This window comes from Odocoileus virginianus, chromosome 10 (genome assembly GCF_023699985.2).
Source record: "Odocoileus virginianus isolate 20LAN1187 ecotype Illinois chromosome 10, Ovbor_1.2, whole genome shotgun sequence".
Taxonomy (NCBI): Eukaryota; Metazoa; Chordata; class Mammalia; order Artiodactyla; family Cervidae; genus Odocoileus; species Odocoileus virginianus.
Genome location: NC_069683.1, coordinates 32733471 through 32758708, shown reverse-complemented (window position 1 = coordinate 32758708; position 25238 = coordinate 32733471). Strand labels below are relative to the sequence as shown.

Here is a 25238-nt window from a genome sequence, read left to right as displayed (position 1 = left end):
CCATGATACTGAAACATTCTCACTCTCACCCTCTCTGGCCCACAGGCAACAAAATGAAGTTCCTCCACAAGAAGAATTAAGCCCCTTCCCCAGACAGAGTCCAGTGCCTTGCAGAGCCTGGGGAGGGGGCCCAGCCTAGGACCCTTTGGGCTGCTGTGGCCACTCTGCCTCCACAGACCCCACCCTCCAAGCCAGCCCACCTCTGCCTTCACGACATCCCAGGATACTGTTTGTAAATAATCTGCTGTAAGCTTTCTTATGTTTTTGTAACAAGCAAAGAGAATCTGGTAAATATTTGTATATTCCCAAGGGGCCGGGTGCTTTCCTGCCCTGCCCGAGCATGGATGAAGTTTTGCTGGGTGCTGGTGACTGGCCAATTATGTGCAGCTGACTGTCTCAGCCGAACCACTGATCTTCCCCTGGGGGCTCCTGGCCTGCCTGCCTGCCTGCCTGCGGCCCCTGCTGCCAGTCTCGGGCCCTGGAGAGCACATGCTGTCTTGTCATGTATGAGACTTTTTTTTTTAAATCTTAAGAGTTTCTATTTTTTTCTAGTAGTCTCCCTCCCCTAACCGTCTGGTTTTGAAAGGCAAAGGCCAATCAACCCCCATTTGCAGCATGGTACCAGGCTCTCGGGCCTGGCCTTCTCTTCTTTCTCCCACCTTTGTGATGGTCAGTGAGTCATGGGAAGCCCACCCTCCAGCTCTGCTAGTGTCCTCCAGGCCCAGCTCCCAGTCAGCGGTGGCCGTGATGCGGTACAGGGCATCCCTCCTTCCCACCATCTACGGGTGTTCTCAATAAACAGTGTATAGTTGTTTGGGCTCAGAGCCCCATGTGTTTCTTGGCTTCATTATCTAGAGTTCTCTCTCCAGGGGAAAGGGTTGAGGCAGGATGAAACACCTTCATGCAGGGAACTGAGTACTTGATTAAGAGTTTAGCTTTCGTGTGGGTCACTGACCTCCCCTGAAATTGAGTTCTCTCGCCTGAGCTGTACAGCTGGTCTTGTGTGCGCACACTCACTCAGTTGTGTCTGACTCTTTGCGGCCTCACGGACTGTAGCCCTCCAGGCTCCTCTGTCCATGGAATTTTCCAGGTAAAAATACTAGAGCGGGTTGCCATTTCCTCCTCCAGGGGATCTTCCTGACCCAGGGATCAAACTCATCTCTTGCGTCTCCTGCACTGGGTAGACCACTAGTGACTTCACCACTAGCGCCACCTGGGAAGCCCCATATGACTGGTCTTCAGTTCAGTTCAGTCACTCAGTCGTGTTCGACTCTTTGCAACCCCATGGACTGCAGCACACCAGGCTTCCCTGTCCATCACCAACTCCTGGAGCTTTCTCAAACTTATGTCCATCGAGTTGGTGATGACTGGTCTTAGAAGATGCCTAATTATTGTTCTAGCTTAGCTTCCCTTTCCAATAGCCAAGTGTTCAGATTCCATGTGATTCCCACTGATGGAAAGAATGCTTATTGCCTCTTGGCTCCCCTGTTAGGTTAATCTTATCATTTTCCTATTCAGTATGAAGCCCTTATGACATCACTGGGTACCCTAACATTGGTAGAGTCAAGCCCAGCTAAAGATAACCCAGGGCTTGCTCATAGCTCAGGCCCATTGTTTATGGCTCTTCCATGTCACACTGTGAAGTTTTTTTCCATTGGAACTCTTAGAGGTGTACATGCAGAAAATTTTGCCATATTCTTTGGAAAAGCAAGGAGGGAAGTAAGGTGGGGAATATGGGTGGTTTAGGCTTTCTGTCCACCCAAGGGCTTCACAGAGACAAGACCTTAAAAATTTCCAGGATGGGGCAATAAGCTGGAACTCTCTTCATTGATATTGGCTTTGGGTCTGGCAGGATTTGAACCATAGTTTTCCTGTCCTTCCACTTCATTCTACTTGTTAAAACAGGAGACCATACCTTCTGGAGTCCCCTTTCCTCCTTTTCCCCATCTCCAGTGACACCTGCACAGGTCCCAGTCTGTGTGTGGTTCGGGGTTGCTGTCTGCCTTATAAAGCAGAGGTTTTGTCTTTTAGGAAGACAGATTGGTCTCCTCTGAAAAAGTGTCTTACATAGTTGGCTTTGGCATCTTCCAAGAATAGGAGGGCACACTCACTGAGGCCTCATGAAGCTGGCTTTACAGGTGAGGTAAAAAGAGGAGATAGCGGCTATAACCAGAAAGTCCAGAGTAGGGTGTTGTTACCTCTAGAACTTGTCACTTTTAACTCAGTTTCATGAATCACAGAAGTGGAGTCCTTAATAAAATAATAGTTTCCAAAGGTCCTATTTCTTCCCCCTTTCCTCTCCCTCTCTTTTTTATGTCTCCAAAGAATCCTCAGATATGTCATCAGATCACAAGATACATAGGTGTAAATTACTTTCTTAAAACCTGTACCTTTTATGTAGCTTTAAAATAGTGTTATTTTAACCTTAGGGGTCCCCCCTACCCCATGGCCACAGCTATCATCCCAATCTGGAGAACTGATACTGGCACACAATGGCTTGGAATGTACTGCAAGGGCCTAATACAGTGACTGCTATGGGCAAGGCACAGAGGTCTCATCTAGAAGGTAGAGGAGGGTGTGTCTGGGGGGGCCTGGTCTGGGGGTGACAGAAAGTGTTTTGGGTTTCTTTCCAGGTTCTGTTTTCACATGATCTCTGGACCTCTAAACTGATGGTTCTCAATCCTAGCAGATCAATACTCCTTTTCTATAGGAAATACTGTAACTCCCCCCATTACTATCCTGAAATGAAATCCATAGATAATATAACCTACCTAAACATCTTAACTGTAATATAGTCTTAACTGTAATATAAAAGGGGAGAAATAAAAGGAAAGTTATTTTGTCATAAAATAACATGTATTTACATATGTAAATGCTTGGGCACAACCATATTAGACGGTATAATGAAGTCAGATGCTTACACCTGTACATAGAATTGCTGTGAATGCAACAGCTACCCATGCAGAAAGTGCTGAATTAGCAGCTCAGATACTAGTAAGTATGTATTAACTACTGGTAAGAGTTTTCTGAAATGAACAGTTTGGGGCAATATTCTGAACCAAACATACTATGAGTTTCCCGGATTTAAATAATAGTCGGAATCCCAAAAAACTGCTAAGTGTGTGAAAACCACAAAAAACAAAAACAAACATCTTTTTGATTGTGTGAAATGAAATTAGGTGGGGGCTATGGTTTTTCCAGTGGTCATGTATGGATGTGAGAGTTGGACTATAAAGAAAGCTGAGCACAGAAGAATTGATACTTTTGAACTGTGGTGTTGAAGACTCTTGAGAGTCCCTTGGACTGCAAGGAGATCCAACCAGTCCATGTTAAAGGTGATCAGTCCTGGGTGTTCATTGGAAGGACTGATGCTGAAGCTGAAACTCCAATACTTCGGCCACCTCATGCAAAGTGTTGACTCACTGGAAAAGACCGTGATGCTGGGAGAGATTGGGGGCAGGAGGAGAAGGGGACGACAGAGGATGAGATGGCTGGTTGGCATCACTGACTCGATAGGCATGAGTCTGAGTGAACTCCAGGAGTTGGTGATGGACAGGGAGGTCTGGCGTGCTGTGATTCATGGGGTTGCAAAGAGTCAGACACGACTAAGTGACTGAACTGAAGCTAGATTTTCTTTGTGTTTTGAATCAACCTATACATCGCATGACATCAAGCATCTTTGATTGCTTCCTTTCCATGATTGTGACCACAAATGCTCCTATACATTTACAAAATGCCTCTGTAGAGGATGGTATCACCACTACTGAAAACAAGTGTCCTCAGTGCCTTTCTGAGAGATTGCTCAGGGGCAGGGCAATGCTGCCTCCTCTACCAGAAGTCGAACTGTCAGCCCACCTCCATTCTGGAGTTAAGAAAGGCCCCCGGGTTTTCTCCTGTAATCAGGTAACTTTGAGAGCAGGGCAGGTTGCACTATTACAATAATCTTTCTAAATGCTCTTTTCAGTAAGTTACCATACATGCTTTGGTGAACGGTGTTGAAATGAGAAGGCTGGGCTTCTTTTTAAAGACTTAATTCTAAAAAAAAAATCTGGAATTCTCATCTTGGAGGCGCACAGAAAGGCCACAGTTCTGTTTTGCATGGTCAAAGCGGGACCGGAGTGCAGCGAGGGAGGAGAACTCAGCTTTGACCCCACGCCGCACGTCGTGCTGTGTCGAATTAAACCTCCCGCCTAGCCCGAGCGCCACAGGCCGGCCCCACCCACTGCCGGAAATGGTGGAACAGACTATGGACGTACTTCCGGCCACGGTGGGGGAGGCCAAAGTGACGCCGGAACCAGAATCTCCCACCCCGCGCAAGCGGCTCGGATCTCCGCCGCTGGAGCGCCAAGCTCTGCCTGGCTCGTTGCCAGAACCGTGGTATGCCCCGCCCATGGTGCACGCCTTTGGTTGGTTTTCATCCCACGGGCTGGCTGCTACTGGGCTGGTAGCAATGTTTACTTGAATTGAGAATTTAAATCCTAAGGTTTTGATGAGGACTTTTACAAATTATGGTATATTTAGCTGTTAATGTAACATTTCCCACAATTATTTTAAAGGGCAAAAGGTAGAGGACCACCGAATTCAGGGGATATCTAATTAAAAAGCTCTGCTCCCCGAATATTAGAACTTCATCAGTGTGCACCTTGTGGCCACTGGAGGTAGTGGCAGTATGGCCCTGTGCCTATGGGACAGGCTAATGCAAGTTTGGCAGGCTTCTCCAGGAACTTCTCCTATGCACTGGCTATATTTTGTATGTTTTGGCACCTTTCCCTTTAAAATCAAAACATAACGATTTGCCTTTGGTGCTATACAACAAGCTAAGTGGTCGTTCTAGGTGAGAGCGCTCAGTCGTGTTGGACTCTGCAACCCCATGGACTGCAGCATGCCAGGATTCCCTGGAGTTGGGACACATCACCGACTCCCAGAGCCTACTCAAACTCTTGTCCATCGAGTCGGTGATGCCATCCAGCCATCTCATTCTCTGTCCTCCCCTTCTCCTGCCTTCAGTCTTTCCCAGCATCAGGGTCTCTCCCAATGAGTCGATTCTTCGCCATCAGGTGGCTGGAGTTTCAGCTTCAGCATCAGTCCTTCCAATGAATTTTCAGGACCGATTTTCTTTAGGATTGACTGGTTAGATCTCCTTGCAGAAAGCACTAGGTTGCTCTTCATTATCTTGGGGCATGTTTGTTTTTTCACCAGTCACACAACTTCCTTTGGCAGTATTACTACCTGGGAGTAATCAGAGGGCCTGCTTGGTTACTGTAACTAGAAAATGGTGAGCAAGATGCACACAGCAGCTCACACTGATCAGCAACTGTATTCTCCAGGCCTGGAGATGGGGTGGCATGGTATTTGAGAAACCCTATTAAGAATGGCTGTACTACTCTCATATTTAGCATATCCAACAGGAGCACCTCCATACAGGACTGGGATGAGCATGATCCCACCTAGTTTCAAGACAGTTATGCTGCAAGATGCTAGCAATGAAACTGGGAAAGCTAGCCATAGAGACTGACAAATCTGTCCTCCCCAAACCATATTTTGCTGCCAGCTCCACCCCTATCAGTCACAAGTCTTATCTATCTCCTTATGTCTTCTGAATCCTACTTGTCTTCCATTCTCATGGTCCTGCCTCCTACCTTCCACTATACCCCTCAACCTAAGTCACAGCCTGGCCAGTGTACCTGTTCACTCCAGGCTCATCTCCCACACAGCACCTCCCAACTTGCCTAACCTTCCCAAACTAGGTTTCCTAAATGCACATTTGCTCTTCCCAGGGTTTAGATCACTTTCCCACCAACTGAATCACATCAAGGTTAACTGACTTGTCACTTGGGTGACAGTAACAGTTCACTTACATGCTCCTTACCAAGAGCTGAGCACAGGTTCAGTAAATGCTTTCCATTTTACTCAATCCACACAATACTCAAGGTAGGTGCATGTGTGCTCAGTACCCTTTAAGATAAGAAGTCACACAGCTATTAAGTTTAGATCCAAATTTCAAACCCAGCCTGAATCTTAAGATACTGTTACTTGCACTTTTCTATACCTTTACTGTCTAGTAAAAATCAAAGTTTCCATATTTTAAGTCCTCCAAGACATTAAAACCCACTTTTACCTTTCCCCATCGGTACCAATATATGTTATGTCAGTAAGTTACTAGCTTATCCAAGTGCCTTCCTGACCATTAACTCTCCATTATATAAATCAATCACATTTCTTCCACTGTGCTTCTTTACACTTGATCATCCCCAATATCCTGTAAAGGCTGTCATGACAAACTAGTCCCATAGAAAATCATGGTTCCCAGTCCATTTGTGACCCCACAGAGCAATACAGAAGGAACCCTCTACCAGACTAAACCTGTAAGTACAGTTTTAGTAAATTTAAGTGCCATTCTAACTATTCGATTGGTCACGTTTCTACCCCGCAAGTTTTATGATGGGTCAAAAACACCGTCAAAATCTTGGGAAACAGTCAAACTATAGCAAATTATAATGTACTATAATATTAAGAGGGTCCTGTCAGCACACAAGCATTGGTCATCTTGGTTTTGCAGGAGGTACAAACTCTAGAAAACCTGATTCTGGTTTCTGGTCTTAAGTGTTAGTTGCTCAGGCCTGTCTGACTTTATGACCCTATGGACTGTAGCCCTCCAGGCTCCTCTGTCTGTGGGATTCTCCAGACAAGATACTGGAGTGAGGTGCCATTTCCTCCTACAGGGGATCTTCCCAACCCAGGGATCAAACCTGGTCTCCTGTATTGCAGTCAGATTGTCTGACCCACCATGCAAGCCCTTTAGCATCCCCCTAATTTCTCTACAAGATACACTTCAAACTAGAAGGAAATCATTAGCATTTCATGATGTATCTCTTTAAACATGAAGATTCCTATGCACAAGGATCCTTGAGTTCTGACAACTGATTTCTAGAATCCAAACCATGGATGGGGTTCCCAAGTGGTGCAGTGGTATAAGAATCCACCTGCCAAGGCAAGAGACATGGGTAACTTCCCTCCATTGTACAGATCTCCTGAGTAGGAATTGGCAACCCACTCCAGCATTCTTGCCTGGAAAATTCCAGACAGAGGAGGGCCACAGTCCATGGGATCACTAAATGTGGGACACGACTGAGCATATACATACACAAACCACTCTATTTGTAAAAGCCCTGGCATGTTGACCCAATTCCAACAATTTGGGTTGAAATAAATAAGTCAGGTGGAGAAAATACGTTTCTAAGAGCCACTCCCATCACTTTCCATGTTTCCAATGTGACCCAGAGATCTTGTACGTAAAGAACGTTTCCACATCTAGGGACTTCCCTGCTGGTCCAGTGGTTAAGAATCTGCCTTGCAATGAAGAGGATGCAGGTTCGATCCCTGGTCAGGGAACTAAGATCCCACATGCCTTAGGGCAGCTAAGCTCATGTGCTGCAACAGAAGATCCCATGTGATACAGCCAAGATCCCACGTGCTCCAAATAAGACCCCACACAGCCAAATAAATAAATAAAAATTAAAAAAAAAAAAAAAAAAGAATGTTTCCACATCTAAACTGAGTTTCTGCTCCCTGAGCTCCATGGAACAGTTAAGGGCACATTCTCCTACTCACTGTAAATTCAGAACATAACAATTCTAAGAGATCTTTCAACAATCAGATAAAGTCACCTTATCAACAGGTATCCTCATTAAGTATGTAACAAGCCAAGGCCTGTAAGTGCTCTTTGTACTTTGAGGGAAGCTGGCAGAGGAACCCAGGTCCTAATATCTGTACTCCTAGAATCTATTAGGTGGGTTTCTGTACAGGTAGGGAGGTAGAAATGCCAAAGAACCTACACTCAAACCAGAAGAGAAAAGCACTTAACATTTAATGAATTTCCCAGCATGTGGCTTCAAGCCACCAGGACACAAGCCCCACCTACACCCTTAATCTTCTCCTCAGCTCTTCTGCTGAAGAATTTTGCCTTCACGATGACAGGCTGCTTTGGGAGCTTTCCTTTCCCCAGAACTTTGTAGTAACCCTAGAAGAACAGAGAAAAGGGTTTATAATGCACCATGGCAGTCACCAAGAGTATAGAGAAAGATTCCTGTCAATCCACTCCATCTAGGAGCCAGGGAAGGCATGTTTCTGATCTGGGCACTCACGGAGGCACTGATTGCCCTCGCCAGTGAATCAAGACCAGCAGGTTCTATCCGAGGACTCTAGCACACCAGGACAAAAGCTGTTGGGATGTGACTCTAGTCTCGGGCAGAGCTCAAACCCCATTTTCCTATTCACTTACCACTTGATAAGCAAAAAAGGGGGAAAAAAAAAAATCACATTTCCAATAATGTTCCAAGAAGCCAGGGTCATCAGAAGTGCTCAAAGAACAGGCCGAGGAAGGGAATTTTAACTTTACTGCAAGTCTCCTCAGGGTCCTGACTACCTCCATATCCATGGAGGATAAGGTTGAACGCAAGGACCAGACTCCTAATAATATATAAAAATGCCTTTCTGGGGGGCAGGGAGGGATCCCTTCAGATAATGTTGTCCTTAAATATCAATTGAACATATTAGGACTGTATTTTCTAAGAAATATAAAGGGCGAAGGGCTGTGCCTCATTGTAGTCTTGTGTAAAACAGACCAGAGCCAGCTAACGTAAATTACTACCTAAGTTTGGACGAGAAACCAGGGTATTGACAGTAGGAGTAAGATATCTGATCAGATAAAAATTCAAGTGAAAAATGAAGTAAATGAATGAGAGTATCACTCCTCAAAGGTTTTACATGATCACAACTGAACAAGAGTTCAGTTCTGTTCAGTGAACTACCCGTGGAAGTTCTACTGAATGAACTGTCTAGTAGGTAGCTGGGTATATATTATCCAGAAATTTGAAAGGCACATAAAGGGCAAAAATAGTCACTTACTGATCGCACCACATCAATGATAGGAGCAGCTCCTGTCTTGTTCTTGGCAGCATTTACTCGTGTCTGCTCACTAACCAAGGTCCACAATTTATCAAGGTTGACAGTCGGGCAGAAACTCTGGTTCCTCTTTAAGTGGTAATGCCTCATACCAACTTTCCCAAAGTATCCTGGGTGACTGGGAAAACAAGGCAACCATTTTCATTACCTCACTCCAACTGAGCTATGTCTACCACGTATGTTCACAGTCCATCTCCCTCCATCACAGTGTACACTGTTCTCTTATGCAGAAGAGCAACCTAGCGGGAACTCCACTTGTCGAGTAAAACAGATCTTAAAGACTAGAATTCAGGTCACTTGAGAGCTTCTATCACACCAGACTCCTACACAAGTAGTTTTAATACCACCCTGCTAAGTTGTGGGCATAAACAGATCTAAAGGTTGTGTAAGTCAATCTGATGCATGTCACTAACCTGGTGACTGACTATGCCATAAGGGCCACAGCCAGTGAATAAGGTCAGCAGTTACTCTTCGAGGACTCTAGCACACTAAGGCAACAGTGGATACCCAAGCGTGACTCTAGCCTCAACAAGTGATGACAAGTTCAGTTCACATCAAACATAAACTAGAGAAAAATCAGCAACAGACAAGGTTTGTGAGTAGTGAGACTTGCTTCCCGCTGAAGACGTTCTTAACTACCCTCTACCCCTAAATCCCAAGCTAGTAGTGTCAGTAAAAGGACAGTGCAAATACCACTCACTATTTGTCGAAGTTGATCCTGTGATGATGCATGCCGCCAGCATTACCTCGGCCTCCCGGGTGCTTCCGGTGTTTGCCTGCAGGAACACAAAGCTACATGGCTAAAATAGCCTTCTCCAACCCGTCAATGACATTGTAGCAAAAGCATTTCCCCATACTTCTGGGCCTTTGCTTAATCTCTTCCAGCAATGTTGCTCCTTCAAGACTCTTGGGATAAATACCACTTTGCAGTGTTCCACATAACACTAACACAGTACTTCATGCCTTCAACCAATTCAGTACTGGGTCTCGTTCCATTTCCAATCCCCCAACTCATGTGAAATTCTCTACAACCGGAGCACAGACGATTCTCAAATAAACAGCCAACAGCTAATGATCCAGTTCAATCCAACTCGACGGCACGAGCTCTGACAAATTCACTTCACTTAGCTACATACTGACAAGCAAGCAGCCGGCAGGGACAGTCCAAGGCCGACAACACTGGGGAAACAGCACTTACCGATGCGGCCGTGGCCGTGGCTCACGTGGCCCCTAAGTTTCCGGGTCTTCCTTAGTCTGGATGGCTGTATGGGAAAAGGTACTTAGTGAAAAGGCCGAAGGGAAGCGGGGCAGGGGGCGAAGCTTGCCAGTCTGTGAGGGACCCGCAAGCCTAGGGGTTTGCTCTGTGGCGACGTCAGCAAAACTGAGGTTACAGTCACGCCTAAAGCCGTGCGGCTGCATCAGGGAAGAGACCGGGCGCCCCGGCCCGCGTGTCTCGAGAATCCAAGCTCCTGGATGAACACGCGGCCCTAGCTTCCCCGCCCTGCTCCGGGCCCATGCCGGCCACTCCGGCCCGCGGCTGGCCATGCGCAGCTTTGGAAAACCAGGGTAAGCTCGGGAGTAGGTGGCTGGGGTGCATGGTGAGTAAAGCTCGCGGGTTGAGACTACGACTACCCGGACCAACCTCATGAACCACCTACCATGTCGGCGGCCTAGACGAAAGAGGAAGGCCTCCGCGAAGTCTCGCGATCTATCGAGCACGGGGGCGGAGTTATCGCCTCACTTCCTGTCTGGGAGGCAGAGTCGCGGGCGGGGCCTCTTTGGCGTCGCGGGTCTCGCGCGACTCCGGGTCGTGCGTTTCCTTTTCCTGTGGGCTCCGTGTTAGTTACAGAGCTGTTCCGGAGGCTGCAGTGGGCGGGGTATCGTTTTTGTGCTGTCCCGCGGGCGCTTGCGCTCAGAGGCTGATGTCTGTTTCGGAAGGCGGGGTTTGGCGCCCTAAGAGGCATGCCGCTGCGGCTCTGTTGGGCCGGGCTTTTTTCCTGCGCGAAGGCCCCGGAGTCCGCTGGGGCCGCCGTGTTTCTCAGTTCCTCACCAACCGCCCATACCTGAGCGACCCCGCGCTTCTCGCTGTGTTCTTGGAGGTCGTCTCGGCCCGGGCGGTAGCGGTTGCTTGCGTGTCCCCTGGCTGCACTGAGGAACTGTTTGACCCTCAGTGTGCCCACCCGGTCTCTCTCTCTGCTCCCTTTCACGTCTTCGTAGATGTCTCCACCACCCTCTGGGACTTGCTAGGCCCACACTCCTGAGTGGGCTCTGGGTCTTCTTTCTCCTTTGCCCTTGTGCCATTGCCCTGGGCATTCCAGTTTAAACAAGCTCCTTTTAGGGACCTCTACACCAGGTTCCTTTAGGGTCCTTTATTCTCCAGACTGTAAATCTACTCGTCCATTTTAATTTTCACTGGAACCTACCTAGCATGCGCGTGACCTCGTCTTCTGGACCAGACAACCGCTCCTCCATCTGGACTCTGCAAGAGTCTCTTCTTCTAGAACTTCTCTGACTCATTCAGTTATAGTTGCTTACTTCTCCCCACTGTGCTATCTTAAAATCTACCACAAAACTCTTCTACTTGTTGATTCGTATTTGTCTTTCCTACCATACCAAATTCCTTAAAGGCTGGAGGATTGTTTTCTTTTACCCATGCACTCCTAGCTCCTGGCATGAAGTACATGTTCAACAAATGGTCCTTACGTGAATGAATGCACCTGTCCTCACCTCCCTTTGTAGACTAAAGTGGAAGAGGCGTCTTTCCCGTTTTAACTCTTAACCAGTGTTGAGGATCACCTTCCAACATTAGCTCTAGTGTGTGCTGTGTGCGAATTTTCTGTGGCTTGTTCCCTTAAGCTAAAATATGGTTTAGCTAAAGTACCCTAAATTCTCTGTTTCTGTTTAATACCTCTGCTCTCCTTTTCAGCCAGGCTCCCCAGAAGAATAGTCAACAAATCCTGTTAATGCTAGCTTCCCATTCATTGTTCAATCCACTGCAATCTGGTTCTCAGCCCCATTATTTCAATGAAATTGCTCTTACCAATGTCATCAATTAACCAAACACCAAACTGAATGGCCCTTTCCTCATACCACTTGTTTTTTCTGTTTTACTTTACCCATTTGACTTCTTTTTCTAGCTCATCTCTTGCCTTCCTCTGTCTTCTCATCAGGTTCTAACTTTGTCCACCATTTAAATATTGGTGTTCTTCAGCCTTCTGCCTGTCTCCCTCTTAACTTTTCATAGTACACAGTCTTGGGTGAACTCGTCTTGAGTGGCTTCAATTCACATCTCTGTTTCTGAGCTCCACAATCATGTTTACTTATGGTTAATTTCTGATTAGTGTCTCAGCCATTCTAAGATAAACTAGATAGACAAATCCAAAGACTTGACTCTTTTCCAGCTCACTGGTGCCTTCCTTATTCTATATCTTGGTGAGCAGCCTTGGCAACCTATATAGTGATGTCAGGGAGACTTGAAAATTGTCCCCGAACATTCTTTTCTTCTAATACATTGTCATCATGTCCTTTTTTAGCCTTTGTGCTAAAAAGCACAGCTTTCATTAATACCCTTATCATATCTCTTATCTGGAGTTCAGCACCCTCTTGTGATCACCCTGTCTGCATCCTAAACCTCCTCCAATTCCTCCATCCTTGACACCTCTGTCAGGTTAATCTTTCCAAAATGACTTTCATCTTCATAAAAAAGCTTGGAACAGAACTCCCTATTAGCTACAGAATACACCCCACTTGCCTTTCCAAACTAACCTGAGCTTCTTCCCTACACAAGCTTTCTACTGCAGCCAAACTTGGTACATCCCTTCTACCTTTTTTCCTGTGCTCGTCTCATTTCTCATGGAGTACTTATCTTTTTTGTAACCAGATGCCCTGAAGTTTCTTCAACCTTAAAGTCCTACCTTACATTCTGCTTCTTCAAGAACACTCCAGTCCACAGTAAGAATAGCCAAATACACATTACAGTTTACAAAATATGTCTGCCTGTGTGGGCAACTCTATTAGCTCCATTTTATGAATGAGAGTTGAGACACAGAAGGTTGACTGATTTGCCAGAGGCTACAGAGCAGCTGCAATTCAGAGCCTAGACCTAGCCTTAGGTTTTTTTCTTCAGATCTCCTGCTTTTACCTCAGTGATCACTCCCTCTCTGACCTCACAGCATTATGGTCTTCATCACTCCTTCAATCCTTATTCACACACTGTCTGTACCAGCAGAAAGAGCCCTGAGAGTTGGGGGCAAGGCCTAAGAGACATCATCCTCTATTTGACATCAAAAGTGGCCTGTAAGTGCACAAGTAATGAGTTGAGCTACCTGGAAACTACCCTTGGTAAGATGGTCTGTGAATGGAGGTAAGCTGGGCAGAGTTTGGGGAATGAAAGGTTACCTTCAGGTGTCTAGTGAATAGGAACTGGAGCAAGGACAAAGATAGCCCAGGATGTGGAGGTAGAGTGGTTGATGGGACACTGCTTCTGGATAGTTGTGTCGTGTTTCTTGGTTACAGATGGGCTACATCCTATCCCTCAAGCCATCCATCTGAATGGAAGGCCTTCCTGAGTGGTCCAGCACTGTAGCTGGGTTCTGTGTTCACCTGACATTCTTCTTATTCATAGTTTGATCCCCAGGGTAGGGAGCGTGCCCTGGACAGTTTTCTGCTTTTGGTTTTCTAGGCAGCTCCCTCTTCTTCCCAAGATAATCATGTAACTTTAACATAAGGCTCCTGTGGGGTTTGTCAGCGTGGGTCAGTTTCCCTGGGTCAGCCAGCTCTGAGAGAGCTAACAAAGCTAAATTCTGTATATGCAAAGTTAAGTAGAAGCTAGACATGAGGTATTGGGTGACCTCATGTCACCAGGCACATGGGACTTGATCCTGGACATGACCCTTGAGAAGCCTCTTTCTCTGTTACATCTCTTCTGAAGTAGAGCATGGCCCGTGGCATCTCAGACACGTGGACTCTCCTTAGAGAGTCAGGGCCTCAGAAAACGCCTGCGAAATGAGCAGAAGGGAGACAGCGCTGGGCAGCAGCCTGGTGAGGCAGGTATTTGCAGTGCCGACCTTTTTACTCCCTCAGCCCTCTCTCCAGGTGGCCTTGTGAACACACTGCCACCTGAAGAAGGCCCTGGTGGTCTCTTTCTCTTCCTTTCCTCTCTGGGTTCCTGATTTCAGCAGCGATCCTTCAGACAGCAGCAACAGCCTGGGTGCATCCAGCCTTGCTTTCTTGCTCTCCATCTTTAGATTCGTACATTTGGAAATACTGTGTTGCTCTCCTTTTTCAAGTGGGGCTTCACTGGTGGCTCAGACAATAGTCTGCCTGCAGTGAGGGAGACCCAGGTTTGATCCCTGGGTTGGGAAAATTCCCTGGAGAAGGAAATGGCAACCCACTCCAGTATCCTTGCCTGGAAAATTCCATGGACAGAGGAGCCTGGCAGACTATAGTTCATGGGGTTGCAAAGAGTCGGACATAACTGAGCGACTTCACTTTCTTTTCTTTCTCCTTTTTCAAGTAGAGGATTGTTAATTTAAGATGGGACGAGTCAGGATGTCTTTTCTAAGTGAGAATTTGAGAAAAACTCAAATCCGAATTTACTTCAGAAAGAATCTTAAAACTTACATGTAGTAGAAAAGACAATAAAACATGAAAGAAGAATTTGAAAAAACATAAGTACAGACATCTCAAATTATAATACCTTACAATACTGTTTTCATGTCTGGTTACTACCTTTTCAGTTGTTATTTGCATGGAGACATTGCTGTCTACAAGGCTGATGATCATGGTATACAAATCTGTGTTCTGTTTTTGGTTTAATACTACTACATTTTTTTCTGTATCACTACCCAGTATTCATGATTATTATTTTTAACAGCTAGTAATTTATCTTCAGCACATGCTATAATTTACTAAGCCATTTTCTCATGTGTTTTCTTTTTTTTTTTCCCTTTCTTATTGTTCTCATTGTGTTCTTTGCTATTGGAGAAAATGATGCAATGAGCACTGGTGTATATGTGACTTTTTTCTTCTTCTGTTGAATAACTTGTCTAGGATAAATTCCCAGGAGTGAGATTACTATATTATAGGGTATGACCATTTTTATGATTCATTTTATGTTGCTATATGTATATATATTTTTTCCAAATGGATTGTACCAATGTATGCACCATCAGCACGTGTGGTTTCTGGTTTAAACTACACCAGGTTCAGTGCTTGTTTTATTTTGTTTTTGCTTTTATCGGTAGTTTTTGATATACCCACAATATGGCATTTAGGGGAAAATTCATAGGACCGCCCAAGGTTTTCTTCATTAAAAAATAAAAATAAATATAATTCGAGGACTAAGAGTCCTTCCTTTCTGTGTTGGATAGATTTTTTAAAAAAAATCTCATTGTTGTATGTGGCAAATGCATTCCTAACAGCTTTGTTGGAAGCTAGGATGGAAAACCCTGCTGCCATTAAACACTCAGAATAGCAAAATGTGAAGGGAGGAATGCCAGGATCTTTGAGGGCAGTTCATCCAATAGCACAATGAATTCGGTTGCTCTTGAGTTTTATTTTAGATGATAAAATTCATGGAAAGAACACATAAGTTTTGGTTCATTTCCTACCCCTGTTTTCACTAGCTGAATGATTTTGAACAAGTAGCATTTTCTCTTTCAGTCTTAGTTTACTTGTCTGTATAGTGAAAAAATACTGTGATTCATTCATTCATTTTAGAAATACTTATTGAGCACATGCTGTGTATTCAGATAGTATGTATAGGTTCCAGGCAGTAAGGGGAAGGTACCATGGTGAACAAAAGACAAAGTCCTGTCCTAGGACTGTATCTAAAACAGGCAGTGAACAAGTACACAAATAAATAATGTATCATGTTCAACATAGTCTAGCAAAGAGTAGGTACTCTTTCTTTACTTGGTGTTTCTCACTCCCATTTTCCCCCCTAAAATGTATACTATTGTGATGATAATTTGTTCTGTACTACCCATGCAAACAATCTTTGAAATTCTAACTCCCAATATGGTACAGAGTGACTTGCTCTGTTATTCCTTGGCCAGGTTACAGAAACCCAGTTAATCTCTCCCTTCTCTCACCTCTGCGTGTGGGATCTTAAGGGAGATGGTTTGTAAGCAAGGTAACATATGTGAGGTTTCCCATCTGTCTTTCCAGTCTTTCACTTTAATTTAGTTCAAGTCGCTTCATGACTTAAAGTGGAGGTCATAAGCTGATCGCTGGTGTTCTTTGTTTGACTCATGCTGTTTCCTTATGGGTTTTTTTTTCTTTTTTCTTTTTTTAATTTAGTTGGTTGCCAACATTTAAAATTTTTTGAAAAATTTGATTTCTGGTGTTTTTTTTTTTTTACTTTTTTTTTTCCATTTATTTTTATTAGTTGGAGGCTAATTACTTTACATCATTACAGTAGTTTTTGTCATACATTGAAATGAATTAGCCATGGATTTACATGTATTCCCCATCCCAGTCCCCCCTCCCACCTCCCTCTCCACCCGATCCCTCTGGGTCTTCCCAGTGCACCAGGCCCGAGCACTTGTCTCATGCACCCAACCTGGGCTGGTGATCTGTCTCACCCTAGATAATATACAAGTTTCAATGCTGTTCTCTTGAAACATCCCACCCTCGCCTTCTCCCAGAGTCCACAAGTCTGTTCTATACATCTGAGTCTCTTTTTCTGTTTTGCATATAGGGTTATCGTTACCATCTTTCTAAAGTCCATATATATGTGTTAGTATACTGTAATGGTCTTTATCTTTCTGGCTTACTTCGCTCTGTATAATGGGCTCCAGTTTCATCCATCTCATTAGAACTGATTCAAATGAATTCTTTTTAATGGCTGAGTAATATTCCATGGTGTATATGTACCACAGCTTCCTCATCCATTCGTCTGCTGATGGGCATCTGGGTTGCTTCCATGTCCTGGCTATTATAAACAGTGCTGCGATGAACATTGGGGTGCACGTGTCTCTTTCAGATCTGGTTTCCTCAGTGTGTATGCCCAGAAGTGGGATTGCTGGGTCATATGGCAGTTCTATTTCCAGCTTTTTAAGAAATCTCCACACTGTTTTCCATAGTGGCTGTACTAATTTGCATTCCCACCAACAGTGTAAGAGGGTTCCCTTTTCTCCACACCCTCTCCAGCATTTATTGCTTGTAGACTTTTGGATAGCAGCCATCCTGACTGGCGTATAATGGTACCTCATTGTGGTTTTGATTTGCATTTCTCTGATAATGAGTGATGTTGAGCATCTTTTCATGTGTTTGTTAGCCATCTGTATGTCTTCCTTGGAGAAATGTCTGTTGAGTTCTTTGGCCCATTTTTTGATTGGGTCATTTATTTTTCTGGAGTTGAGCTGGAGGAGTTGCTTGTATATTTTTGAGATTAATCCTTTGTCTGTTGCTTCGTTTGCTATTATTTTCTCCCAATCTGAGGGCTGTCTTTTCACCTTGCTTATAGTTTCCTTTGTTGTGCAAAAGCTTTTAAGTTTCATTAGGTCCCATTTGTTTATTTTTGCTTTTATTTCTAAAATTCTGGGATGTGGGTCATAGAGGATCCTGCTGTGATTTATGTCGGAGAGTGTTTTGCCTATGTTCTCCTCTAGGAGTTTGATAGTTTCTGGTCTTATGTTTAGATCTTTAATCCATTTTGAGTTTATTTTTGTGTATGGTGTTAGAAAGTGTTCTAGTTTCATTCTTTTACAGGTGGTTGACCAGTTTTCCCAGCACCACTTGTTAAAGAGGTTATCTTTTTTCCATTGTATATCCTTGCCTCCTTTGTCGAAGATAAGGTGACCATAGGTTCATGGATTTATCTCTGGGCTTTCTATTCTGTTCCATTGATCTATATTTCTGTCTTTGTGCCAGTACCATACTGTCTTGATGACTGTGGCTTTGTAGTATAGTCTGAAGTCAGGCAGATTGATTCCTCCAGTTCCATTCTTCTTTCTCAGGATTACTTTGGCTATTCGAGGTTTTTTGTATTTCCATACAAATTGTAAAATTATTTGTTCTAGTTCTGTGAAAAATACCGTTGGTAGTTTGATAAAGCTAGCACCTATCTTACTCAAACTCTTCCAGAAAATTGCAGAAGAAGGTAAACTTCCAAACTCATTCTATGAGGCCACCATCACCCTAATTCCAAAACCAGACAAAGATGCCACAAAAAAAGAAAACTACAGGCCAATATCACTGATGAACATAGATGCAAAAATCCTTAACAAAATTCTAGCAAACAGAATCCAACAACATATTAAAAAAATCATTCATCATGACCAAGTGGGCTTTATCCCAGGAATGCAAGGATTCTTTAATATCCGCAAGTCAATCAATGTAATACACCACATTAACAAATTGAAAGATAAAAACCATATTATTATCTCAATAGATGCAGAAAAAGCCTTTGACAAAATTCAACATCCATTTATGATTAAAACTCTCCAGAAAGCAGGAATAGAAGGAACATACCTCAACATAATAAAAGCTATATATGACAAACCCACAGCAAGCATCACCCTCAATGGTGAAAAATTGAAAGCATTTCCCCTGAAATCAGGAACAAGACAAGGGTGCCCACTCTCACCACTACTATTCAACATAGTTTTGGAAGTTTTGGCCACAGCAATCAGGGCAGAAAAAGAAGTAAAAGGAATCCAGATAGGAAAAGAAGAAGTGAAACTCTCTCTGTTTGCAGATGACACGATCCTCTACATAGAAAACCCTAAAGACTCTACCAGAAAATTACTAGAGCTAATCAATGAATACAGTAAAGTTGCAGGATATAAAATTAACACACAGAAATCTCTTGCATTCCTATACACTAACAATGAGAAAACAGAGAAATTAAGGAAACAATACCATTCACCATTGCAACAAAAAGAATAAAATACTTATATCTACCTAAAGAAACAAAAGACCTATACATAGAAAACTATAAAACACTGATGAAAGAAATCAAAGAGGACACAAACAGATGGAGATTTCTGGTGTTTTGAAAAAACTAAGACTCGGCAACACTGGACTCACATTCTTTTAGGTGAGGCTCTTCACTCTTTATATAACTAACCCCTGGACGCATTTGAATTGGCTACCCCTGGCTTAAGTACGTTCTGCAAGCAAGCCCCTTAACTTTCCCAGGTCAAGGGATATATAGGAAGGAGAGAGAAGAGCTAAATAATGGTGAAAAGGAAGAAGGGGATAGAAAAGGGATCACTTGGCCTTCCCTCGCTTATCTTCAAATCAGACTCATTGCATGTGCATGCTCAGTCATGTCTGACTCTGCAGCCCCATAAACTGTAGCCCACCAGGGTTCTCTCTCCATGGAATTTTCCAGGCAAGAATACTGGAAGTACAAATACCATTTTATATGTCAGGGGATCTTCCCGATCCAGGGATAGAACTCGTGTCTTCTGTGTCTCCTGCATTGGCAGGTGGATTCTTTACTATTGTGCTACCTGGGAAACCAGAGACTCATTGCTATGCCTTTAATCTAAACTTTACCCTCATAGAGTTAATTCAATTGCTCTTCTAAGACAGAAATCAAATACTTACTACTTTATATTCTTACCCTGAGTTGTGTCCACTGGTTTGGAAAGCCATATCACTTCCTCTGATACCAAGAATGTTCATTCAGAGTCTATTGCAACTGTTCTCAAAGTACGGTCTAAAGGCCCATGGAGGGGGTCCCTGAGACCATTTCAGGGGTTCCACAAGGTCGAAACAATTTTCATAGTAATACTAAGATGTTATTTGGCCTTTTTACTGGGTTGACATTTGCACTGATGGTGCCAAAGTCAAAGATGGTATGTAAAACTGCTGGTACGTGTATTCTTCACAGCCAGGCATTTGCTTGTAAAAGAAAAGAAGATAAAAAGAGAAGAGCCAGTTTCACTGAAGAATGCCCATGTTTATTAAAGTTCAATCCTTGAATACAAGTTTCTTTAATATTCTGTGTGAAGAAATAAGAGGTATGCATAAAGCACCTCTGCTGTTTATCAAAGTGAGGAACTGTAGTTGTGTCACTATTTGACTTGCATGCTGCACTAGCTTTATTATTATTTTGTAGAATACTAGTTTTATTTGAACAACTGACAGACAAACTGTGATTATTCAGGCTTAGGAATTTGGCAGATATTTTCTTTAAAAGTGAAGTGAGCCTATCACTTCAAGGAAGAAAACACTATTTGTTGCCAACGATAAAATTTGAGCTTGCAAGCAAAAATTAGAATTCTGGTAAAGTTATAGCTGCCTCCATGAATTTGACAACTTCATAACATTTACAGAATTTTCTGATGCAATTAGAGGTGATATTAAAGAGTGACTTTTTTTCTGTAATGAAATATGTCAATATTTGGAGTATTTGCATAAATCATTGAACTAGTATTTTCCAAGTCAATGCTTGGTGTTATAAAAATTATGCCTTGGTTAAAGAGCAGTTCAAAGTGTTAAAGTAGACCAGTGGATGGTAATGTAACAGGATAAGAAAAGTTCACTGATGTAGTATCAGAATCCACTAACCTTGAAGAAACTACTGCTCTTGGATAGCCTCTGCCTGCAGTAGCTTGAAGCAGGACTTCCGTTCCTGGCCAGAGATTGAAGTCAGGCTTTGGCAGTGAGATCACTGAATCCTACCACTAGACCACCAGGGACCAGTGGCCGGTGACAAGGTCCTAACCAGCCAGTTGTGTAGAAGTGAATTTCCACGTAGAGATGGAAAGTGGTGAAGCAAGTAAAGTGTTTATTAGAAGGCAAAAGCATACATATGGATACACACATGCGTGGGCTCAGAGAGAGAGCTTGCCCTCGTGGTAGTTTAAATCACTTTTATGAGGCATTTCTTCTGGATTTCCTTTGGCCAATCATCACTGCCTTATTCTGAGTCCATATTTAGTTTATCTCAGCATCCTCTGATGTGTGTACGTGCATGTCTTAGCCAAGATGGATTCCAGTGAAGAGGCCCATAGGGTAGCTTGACATGTCTTCCTGTGAATTGATGCCCCTCCCTTTTGACCTCCAGGGAACTTTACTGTGTACGTATAGTCAGGAAGGTCTCCTTGACTTCAAGAATGAGGAATGGGTGGTCTTTTATGTCTTATTTGGGCAGGGCTTAGCTTCTCCTCCCTCCTGCTCTTTTGGAGTATCTCCCCACAGTGGACGAACTCCATCTGCCCAGCCTGGGGCCCGTCTGTCTCCTGACTCACTGCTGCTGCTGCTGAGTCACTTCAGTCGTGTCCGACTCTGTGCGACCCCATGGACTGCAGCCCACCAGGCTCCGCCATCCCTGGGATTCTCCAGGCAAGAACACTGGAGTGGGTTGCCATTTCCTTCTCCAATGCATGAAAATGAAAAGGGAAAGTGAAGTCGCTCAGTCATGTCCAACTCTTCGTGACCCCATGGACTGCAGCATACCAGGTTCCTCTGTCCATGGAATTTTCCAGGCAAGAATACTGGAGTGCGTTGCCATTGCCTTCTCCCCTGACTTACTACTGGTTAAATTTTGGTGTACTTTCAAAGAAGATTATCCACAATTATCTGATAAGGCTATTAAAATACTATCTTTTCCAACTGTATAGCTCTTTGAGGCTGGATTTTCTTCATATACTGTAAATAAAACAACATGTAAAAGATTGACTGCAGAAGCTGGTGTGGGAAGCCAGCTTCTATTTAGTCTTCTGCTAAGCCAGACATTAGGAGGTTTGCAAAAAGGTAGAAACAATGTCACTCTTCTCACTAAATTTATTATTTGAAAGTAATTTTTCCTGAAAAGTATGTTATTTATGTTGACTTGTAATAGGTTTATTGTGTTTTAATGAATTAATATTTTAAAATTATCTCACTTTTAATTTATAATATGGTAAATGGCAGTAGATATAACCACATAAGTAAAACCTCTTTGGGGTCCTCAATACTTAAAATAAGTAAAGTGGTTCTAAGACTAAGAGGTTTGATATTCTCAAAGTCTGGCGAAATAAACTTATCTACATTTAAATCTTTTAAGAGAGATTGTCCTTACCTCCATCAGGGCTGCTACTGTGGCAGTGCTCTAGGAAGTAACTTCCCTTAGAGCCTCAGAATGAATTCAAGATAAAAGCTGTCCATTACTTTATTTAGTGGCATTTTGCTGGGCTCCCAAGAAGCCTGGCCTCCCCTGCCTCCTCCTTTGTCCTTAATGGGCTTGGCTCCCAAAGACTGAATTGAAGTGACAGTTCTCTTAAATTTGCATAATTACAGAGCTCTGGTTTTGAATTAAATGAATTTTGTTTCTGTTTTTTTATAAATAAGTACAAATATAAAACTAGGTGCACTCTTTCTGCTTTTATACAATTACAAAACCTAAAACAGTTGATAAATGAAAAAAAAAAAAAAACGAAAACAATCAAACTAACAGTGTTAGTTTCATTTGCACATGATGCTAAGCAAAATTGTCACCTCAGCTTAAGTGAGGTGCACTCTGTTGTGGCTAAGTTTAGCAAACTTGTGCCACAATGATGGTGGTCCAGTTTCCCCACTACCTTCTCTATTCCAGGTTCTGTGGAACATTCATCATTGTGTGCCGTGATTTCATTTAGGCTTCCTGTGGCAAGAATCCGTCATTTACGTATTATCTGCTTCTTTTTCTTCTCATTATCCTGAGACAAAGTAACACTGATATGAACTAGATCCTAACTTTTTAACACTGCCTCTAAAATCCCATCATCGTGGATATATAGATGACCCAGAATATTTATACTTTAAAAAGCTGATCAGAATGAAACACTAATTTACAGAAGTTGTTGGAGAGAACTCATGAGGACATGTATGTGGACCTCAGGTTGAGAAACATTTCGGTTAAGAGAATGGAGTCTGAAATCAGACTGACCTGGATTTGAATTTGAACTCTGCTATTTACCATCTGTCTTTGTGTCCAATTACCCAAATTCTCTGAACCTCATTTTCCTCAGCCTGTCTCTGATGGTTTTATTTAATTTTTTAAAATACAATCCCTATCTCCAAGGGTAATTGGGAGGATGGAGATAAAGTATATAAAAGCACCTGGCATAAACTTGGCATTTAGTAAATTTCCTTCTCTTTTCCAAAATGAAATCTTGGATCAAGCTTGTCCATTGATAAGAGAAGCACAGAAATATCTGGGACATTTTTGAAGGCAAGCCAATCCTGTAGGACACACACAACATAGAAGACCCCTTCATGCTTTGTCTCCCCGGCAGATATCTGGGACTGTCTTTTGGGCCCAAGTGAGAGTTCGGACCGTGCCCTGTTGTGGTACACGAGCCTCCAGTCTTAGGGACAGACACAGCCTGGACTTCTGAGGCCTTGGTTTCTGTGTCCTTTCCAGCCGTCTCCCCAAAGAAGTAAATCACTCTGCTTTGTGCTTCACTTTCAGGAAGTAGAGCTTGTTTGCTCTATACACTACTTCACACTTGAGAATATTAATGGAAAAGCCCCAGTTCTGGGCACATGTGTGGGCACTGATACAGGCGTGAGCTTTATGGGGCAGTCACCAATGGACCAGAAAAACAGAAGCGGACAGAGGGAGGTGACACTGATCTGCTTATTGTGCCAACAGGACCTGCACAATGTGAGTGCCTGGCTTCTACCCTGTTAGCATTTGCTCTGTAAGAATTGCTTCCAGTGCTTGATCCAGGAGCTAGAGCAGGTTGCTGGGGTTCAATGGGACTGTCCCAGATGGTAAGGACAAAGGCACCACAGGTTCACCTCCATCTCTGAAACAGTTCTCTTCCCATTTCATAGGAATTGAATTTCAGGTGTAGAAAGAATCAGAATTTAAAAGCCCAGGGGATACTCACTGCTGAAAGCAACTCTTTGGGGAACCTGTGAGACAAAGCAAATCCTCTTGCTGCTTAATAGATCTGTTTTGTAGGCTAGGATTTTTCATGCTTGGGATTTCCTTAAATTGGTGGCAGACTAAGAAAGCTGGAGGATTTGATTCAGGGTTTGGCTGCCTCCCCAGAAGGAGAGGATATGTCCTGACCCACTAAACTTGCGAAGCAGGGGAAGAATAGCTGGGCCCCTCAGGTCAGTCAGGAAAAGATTTTGAACAGACTTGCTCTGACTAATGAACCATTCACCATCTATGCTGAATCCACCTCCTACTGCAAGGAGGAGCTTGTGCCTTTCTTCTGAACGTCAGGTTTCCTAGGAGACAATCTCATTGAGAACTCTGAAGTCCTTGGAGACAGCAGTCAGGTCCCTTCATTTCATTATTCTAGAATAAGTCATGTTACATTGGTGCATTGAGTGTCTGCTGAATGAACTTGTGGGATGAAAAAGCCAAATCAGTTGACAGCATTTAAAAACATCATCATTTTTGTTTGTTTTGTTGTCTGCAATATTTTTTAAGTGACTTGTAGCACAGGTCTAGGTTATCTGAGGCATTAGACCATTGCAGGTACTTTGAGATGTGAATTTTGAGATCTTTAAACCTTGGATAATCTACCTAACGTCTCTTAGTTCTCTGTTGAGAGTTTGGAGTACAGAAAAGATGTGGTCTAATTAGATTTTTTAAATTAATATGTGATTTTTCAACTTAACCACTTAAACTTAGTTCTTCCCTAAGCTTTTAATTTTAACTTACAAATCTTATTCTATTTATTAATCTAGAAAATATAACAGTCACTTTAAAAGGACCTTTCATTAATATTTCAACATATTTACAGCTAATATTTGCTTTTATAAATTAATTTAAAAAATAATTCAATTGTCTAGCAAATAAACATTCTAAATTACTTAAAGAACTCTTGGAAATACAGTAAAATTTATAAAAATGGAGAATCTTAAATATGTTTTAAAAGTTCCAGCACTGTTGCCTTATTATCGAGAATATGTAAAGAGCTCTTACAACTCACCAGTGTAAAAATGGGCAAAGAACTTGAATAGACATTTCTCCAGATAAGATACTATCACTAATATTTAGGGAAATACAAGTCAAAACCATGATGAGATATGACCTTCCCTTTGTTAGCGTGGCAGCTATTAAAAAAAGAACAGAAAATAACAAGTGTTTGTGAGGATGTGGAGAAATTGCAGTCCTGTGCACTGTTGGTGGGAATATAAAATGGTGCAGATTCCATGGAAAACAGTATTGTGGTTCCTCAAAAAATTTTAAAATAAATTACCGGCAATTCCACTTCTGGAGTTAAACAGGGACTAGAAGAGATATTTTTATGCCCATGTTTATAGCATTCTTTGCAACAACCAAAACGTGGAAGGAACCTAAGTGTCCTTGGACAGATGAATGGATAAAC

General features: G+C 43.1%; 2 protein-coding genes and 2 non-coding genes across 7 annotated transcripts in view; 1 reads left to right on the top strand and 3 right to left on the bottom strand.

The window, feature by feature from the left end:
- The window catches only part of DENND2B (DENN domain containing 2B), a 163003-nt gene extending 162179 nt beyond the window's left edge, over window positions 1–824 (top strand). For all 4 annotated transcript variants that reach the window (XM_020870839.2, XM_020870841.2, XM_020870838.2 and 1 more), the window contains one exon: window positions 46–824. In XM_020870839.2, the coding sequence (XP_020726498.2) occupies window positions 46–80 (35 nt within the window). In that variant the 3' untranslated portion in view covers window positions 81–824. The remainder of the gene's footprint in view (window positions 1–45) is intronic.
- Window positions 825–7849: 7025 nt separating this feature from the next.
- Window positions 7850–10272, bottom strand: RPL27A (ribosomal protein L27a). The gene is made up of 4 exons (XM_020870835.2): window positions 10163–10272; window positions 9665–9740; window positions 8908–9082; window positions 7850–8020 (listed from the first exon to the last, which is right to left on the bottom strand). Exons 2-4 carry the CDS (start codon window positions 9694–9696, stop codon window positions 7892–7894), a joined length of 336 nt encoding a protein of 111 aa, XP_020726494.2. The 5' UTR covers window positions 9697–9740; window positions 10163–10272; the 3' UTR covers window positions 7850–7891.
- LOC139037255 (small nucleolar RNA SNORA3/SNORA45 family) lies at window positions 8120–8248 on the bottom strand. The gene has a single exon (XR_011490085.1). It is a non-coding gene; the product is annotated as a small nucleolar RNA SNORA3/SNORA45 family (small nucleolar RNA).
- Window positions 9365–9494, bottom strand: LOC139037254 (small nucleolar RNA SNORA3/SNORA45 family). The gene has a single exon (XR_011490084.1). It is a non-coding gene; the product is annotated as a small nucleolar RNA SNORA3/SNORA45 family (small nucleolar RNA).
- Window positions 10273–25238: the final 14966 nt, after the last annotated feature.